Source organism: Otolemur garnettii, unplaced genomic scaffold (genome assembly GCF_000181295.1).
Source record: "Otolemur garnettii isolate 467f Iridium unplaced genomic scaffold, OtoGar3 scaffold00221, whole genome shotgun sequence".
In the NCBI taxonomy this organism is placed as follows: Eukaryota; Metazoa; Chordata; class Mammalia; order Primates; family Galagidae; genus Otolemur; species Otolemur garnettii.
The window spans coordinates 691,520-697,001 of NW_003852616.1; the positions used below are offsets into that span (position 1 = coordinate 691,520).

General features: G+C 37.1%; 1 protein-coding gene across 1 annotated transcript in view; it reads left to right on the top strand.

Moving 5' to 3' along the window:
* Positions 1-5,482, top strand: part of VPS36 (vacuolar protein sorting 36 homolog) — a 49,512-nt gene that overhangs the window by 24,533 nt on the left and 19,497 nt on the right. The window contains exons 2-3 of the mRNA XM_003801800.3: positions 662-730; positions 3,386-3,456. Of these exons, the coding sequence (XP_003801848.1) occupies positions 662-730; positions 3,386-3,456 (140 nt within the window). The remainder of the gene's footprint in view (positions 1-661; positions 731-3,385; positions 3,457-5,482) is intronic.

Below are 5,482 nucleotides of genomic sequence, written 5' to 3' on the forward strand. Positions count from 1 at the left end.
CAATCCAGTTGTCCCAGTGCCATTGATTCCCATTCATATTTATTTTTGTTTGTGTTTGTATCTATTTCTGGATTTTCTTATTATTAAAAAAAGTTATATGAGTGTTATACATGAATTTATTTTTATTGTTAAAAGAATTCAGTAGTGAAGTGTAAAGTTAAAACAGGGCTGTTTGCTCTCCTTCTGCTCATCCCTCCTGCTTTTGTCTGAGCTACTGAGTGTTAACAGATGAGTGTGTGTTCCCTTTAGACCTTCTCCACTGCTCATGTCTATGTGTGCATCCATACACAGCATACATGGTATGCTCTAAATTGCTCTTTGTCCCACTAATTCAATTTCTCGGAGTTCTGTGATCCACACAGCTCTACCTCATTATTCTTTCTAACTTCTGCATCATTACATAGTATGGACGTATCATACTTTACTTTACTACTCCTCTGCTGTTACATACCTTAGTTGTGGGCTCTTTCCCTCTAATTCTATGAAGGCTATATATGTAGCTTATGAAGCACGTGGCATTGCTTCTCTTTGATTTGTGATAAGCCTATTCCCAAAGTAAAATATTTATTTATGTGATTGGGTTAGTATTGTAACATTCATGAGGATGAAATCTGGACCACATTGAGTGATATGTTATTTTGTGATGATCTTGTCTTTCTAGATCAAATTTGATGCTGGGACACTCCTTCTTAGTACACATCGTCTGATTTGGAGAGATCATAAAAATCATGTAAGATACTTTTTTTGCATCTGATGTAGGTTTTGTTATCTATCTATCTATCTATCTATCTATCAATCAAGACAGGATATCAAGACAGGGTCTCATTATGTTGCCCAGGTTTGAGTGTAGTGGTTGTTCATAGACAGACATAGCACACCATATCCTTGAACTCCTGGGCTTAAGTGATCCTCCTGCCTAAGCCTCCTGAGTAGCTGGGACTACAGGCATGGGCCACTGTGCCTGGCTTTGTTGTGGGTTTTATTATTTATTTATTAATTATTATTTTTTTGGAGACAGAATCCCACTCTGTTGCTCTGCCATGCTGCCATAGCTAACAGCAGCATCAGACTGGTGGGCTCAAGTGATCCTTTTGTCTCAGCCTCCCTTATATCTGGGACTGGCCCACCATAGTTCCTGGCTATTTTTTTAGAGATAGGGTTTCACTGTTGCTCAGGCTGGTGTTGAACTCTTGAGCTCAAGCATCTGGGTTTTATATTACTGAAGTTTTTCTTTACTTTTTTTCTAGCAAAACTATAGATGGATATAATAAATTTTCCTTTTCAGAATGTCAAAAAAGTGTGACCCATGTGATTTCTCTGAATGGAGAACCAAGAAAGGAGTTGGGATGGTGGCCCATATTCAGCTCCAGAAAAGTCTGTGTTGTTACTGGATGGAGTTACTGGACTACTGTTTTGTAAAAGCCAGTGAAATCCTACTCCATACCTGAATAACATATGTGTAATGGGGAAATAATTCGACCATTAGTTGCCAGAGGTCTTTCAAAAGGGCTCGTGTACCTGTAAAACTACTGGTTCTCCCAGCTTATTGTTGAGAATCAGGAGGATAGGTCTGCCTTGAAGTACATACTTTTACCTAGACATGAGATATTATTATTATTTTGAGACAGTGTCTCACTCTGTCACCCTCATTAGAGTGATATGACCTCATAGCTCACAGCAACCTCAAATTCTTGGGCTCAAGTTATCCTCTTGCCTCAGCTTCCCAAGTAGCTGTGACTATAAGTGCTGCCATGACACCTTGCTAGTTTGCTAGTTTTTCTTATTTTATTTTAAGGTATTGTATTTTATCTTATTTAATTTCATTTTTTTTTTCCTTAGGCAGAATCTTACTTTGTTACCCCCAATAGAGTGCCATAGCTTACAGCAACTCCAAACTCTTGGGGCTCAAGCCATCCTCTTACCTTAGCCTTTCAAGCAGTTGGGACTACAGGGGCCCAACGCAATGCTCGGCTTTTTTTTTTTTTTTTTTAGAGATGGGGGTCTCACTCTTGCTCAGGTTGATCTTGAACTCATGAGCTCATCAATCCACCCTCCTCAGCCTCCCAGAGTGCTAGGATTACAGGTGTGAGCCACCACGTCAGGCTGAGATATTATTTCTGGTATTATTGCTTCTGAGAAAGAGGAAAAAACCTTGCTACCTTGCTCCCCCCCTCAGTCCTTTTAGGAATGAGGAATAAGTTATGTCTATATAAAGCTGATATCTTTATATCTTTATTCTGAAGTGCTTCAACTTGGAGGTATATATACATTCATCTCAGGGTTATTGGTTAGATAGCTATGTTCTTATTTTCTTGATTGCTTCCCCGCTATGAAATTTTAATTCCACAAATAAACTATGTACTGTATTATGGCCCTTGAAAGTCTGTTAACTATTGCAATATCTGACTTTTGTGCTATCCAGGAACTGATTTTTGTCCCCTAGATCCGATATTGCCACTGTTGAAAATGCATGCCTGTTTATGTTGTCTAATTCTTTTAAAAGTCACCTATATCCAGGAAAGAAATCTTTTGGGGAAGGATGGAGTAAGTGTCCTTAAACTATATATGTTGATAAATTAATTATTATAATTTTTGATTATCATGTAAAGAGCCCAATTTGGACAAATTCTTAGACCTATTACATGCTATTTATGCATAATAGTTTTTAAAATTAAACATGTGAATAAAGGGACACTATTATGTTTAAAACTAATTTTGTGTATGTATATAGGTAAAGATTGGAATTATAAAAGATAAAAAAATCACCTATGTAATGTACTCCTTAAGTTGTTTTGATGTATCTATTTTGCTTTCCATGTAAGAAAATACTATATCTAAAAAGTTTTCATACAAACATTTCTTTTAGAAAATGTATCTCTTATTAAAAAGAAGGGTAATTACAGCTGCTTTTAAACCTCTTGTGTTCTTCCCTGGGACAAAATGCCACCATAGTATTATTTTTCTTTGAGACAGAGTCACCCTCAGTAGAGTGCTATGGAGTCATAGCTCACAGCAACCTTAAACTCTGGGACTTAAGCTATTCTTGTGCCTCAGCCTCCCCAAGTAGCTGGGACTATAGGTGCCCACCACAATGCCCGGCTATTTTTAGAGATGAGGTCTCTCTCTGGCTTAGGCTGGTCTTGAACCTGTGAGCTCGAGTAATCCACCTGCATCGGCCTCTCAGAGTGCCAGGATGACAGGCATGAGCCACCACGCCTGGCCCCCACAATATTGTTTTTATTTAATTTTCCTTAAGTTCATTTAAGGAATAAAATAATACTGTTTTTCATTATTTTGATTATTAAGGTATATAGGACTCTGAAGCTATAAAACACGGATTTCTGGCAAGTGTTATGGATTTTGTTTTCTATTGATTTCCTCCTAGGAGTGCTGCATGGCCATTCCTCTTTCCCAAATTGTGTTCATTGAAGAACAGGCAGCTGGAATTGGGAAGAGGTGAGGTCTATATAGTATAGTGTTTATTCATAGAAAATACTTACTGCCCTGCTATTGGTCAGGAGGCCCTCTCAGAAGGTATGGTCCTACCTTAGATTGACTGATGTAGTCAACATTAATAAAGTACTAGGGTTTGCTGTAATATCCTTGTATTATTTTACATGGGTCAAGATAAAGAACTGTGGCCCAGCTGCCATTGTATATATTTCCACAGTCCCTTTGCTTTCACATGTCTGTACACCTGTCATTTCATACTTAGAAATAACCTATCTGAGAAAAATAATTGATATTGCTCCTATTTATAGCTGATCATTAAGTTTGTTTCTCAAACTTGTTCAGATATCAGGATTAAATAGTATAACATAATAGTTATTATGCAAAATGGAACATTTGTAAGAATAATAGGTGGTACAATGAATAGTTAGAACAGGGTAGTGAGCGTAAAGTGATAGTGTCCCAGGGACACCAGGAGATGTGGCCCACTGGTATAAGGCTTAAATTCAGATGTTCCTGTTGATTCAAATGTACCAAAAACTTGGCATTATATTTTATAAGTGCCTGTAATTGAGACTTTATGAACAAATATTTCACCATGGTATTGTTTTCCTAGGTAGTTTTATCTTTAAGTTTAGCATAATTAGGGACTTTAGTAGAAGTTAAACAGTGTTGAACTTCACTGGACATGAATGTATGCCTTAATCATTATGTATGGCTATTATAAAAGACTGTTTATTTGACGTGACAGAAACTATCAAGTTTTAAATAGATTAATAAGCCATAGAGTTTTAGAAGGGATTCTTCCTGTAAGTTATATTTCTGCCTTGTCACTTTCTCCTTCTTGTCAAGTTTTAGAAAGTAAACTTTAAGGTTGTTCCACATCGTTTGAATTTTCCTCTTTTGTAATCCAACTCTTGGGCTCAAGCAATCCTCTTGCCTCAGCCTCCCAAGTAGCTAGAACTACAGGTGCCCATCATTACACCCGGCTAGTTTTTTTATTTTTAGTAGAGATGAGGTCTTGCTTTTTCTTAGGCTGATCTCTAATCCTGGGCTCAGCCAGTCCACCCACCTTGGCCTCCCAGAGTGCTAAGATTGCAGGCCACTTGCACCCAGTCCAAGTTAACTTCTAAAATATTCTCTTTAGTTCCCAGCCCCTCTCCTCGAATAGTTACCATATTGCATTGATTTGAAATACATATTTTTTGAACTTTAAACTCAACATTTCATAGATTGTTAAACTAGATGAAGTATAGTCATTGAATGGCTCAGTAAAAGTATATGTAAAACATGTGCAGTTTTTAAATGCTTGCTTTAGAAATTTTAAACTTTGTGTCAACAATCCTTCTGCTGTATATTGAGTGTCTTTTGACAGAATCTGATAGTAGGCTTGAGGTTTTTTTAGTTTCAGAGATGGTGAAATGCTTCTGCTCAGCCACCATCAAAGTTGTCATAGTTTTGTTGCTCTACCTGAAGGCTTCTTTCAGACAGTCCCGTGACTCTGCTTGTATAGTTTATTTGTTCACTTCACTTGAAGATGTTCGCCACAAGGGAACAGATGAGCTCTCACAAGGTTGGCTCCAGTTCACTAACCAGAGAATTTGTTACATAAAGAAGCCCCAATCCCTGGCATTTCACTTTCACAGTGGTTGATAGGCAACCATATGGGCCCAAAGAAAAGTAAAACTGAGTAACATGTATGTTACCTATGATACAATCATAGAGAAAAAGCTCTAAAATAGATGATATTTTGACTGAGTTTTTAGTTTCCCTAATCTTTATAGAAGATTACTTATTGAGCAGGTTTGATAAAAGGAGAAAAAGAGACTTGTAAAGCTGAACAAATAGAGTGATATTTTTAATAGCATAGAAGATAATCATAGTCATAAAGATAACGGTAGTTTGTGTTCACAGAGCAGCAGCATTTTGAGAATCATTTTTGTTATTAGGTATCAAGCTGTGGCCTGAGTGGCATTTTCCAACAAATGACACTGTAGAATGTTAGTTTTGGATAGAGTTTCAATAAAATATC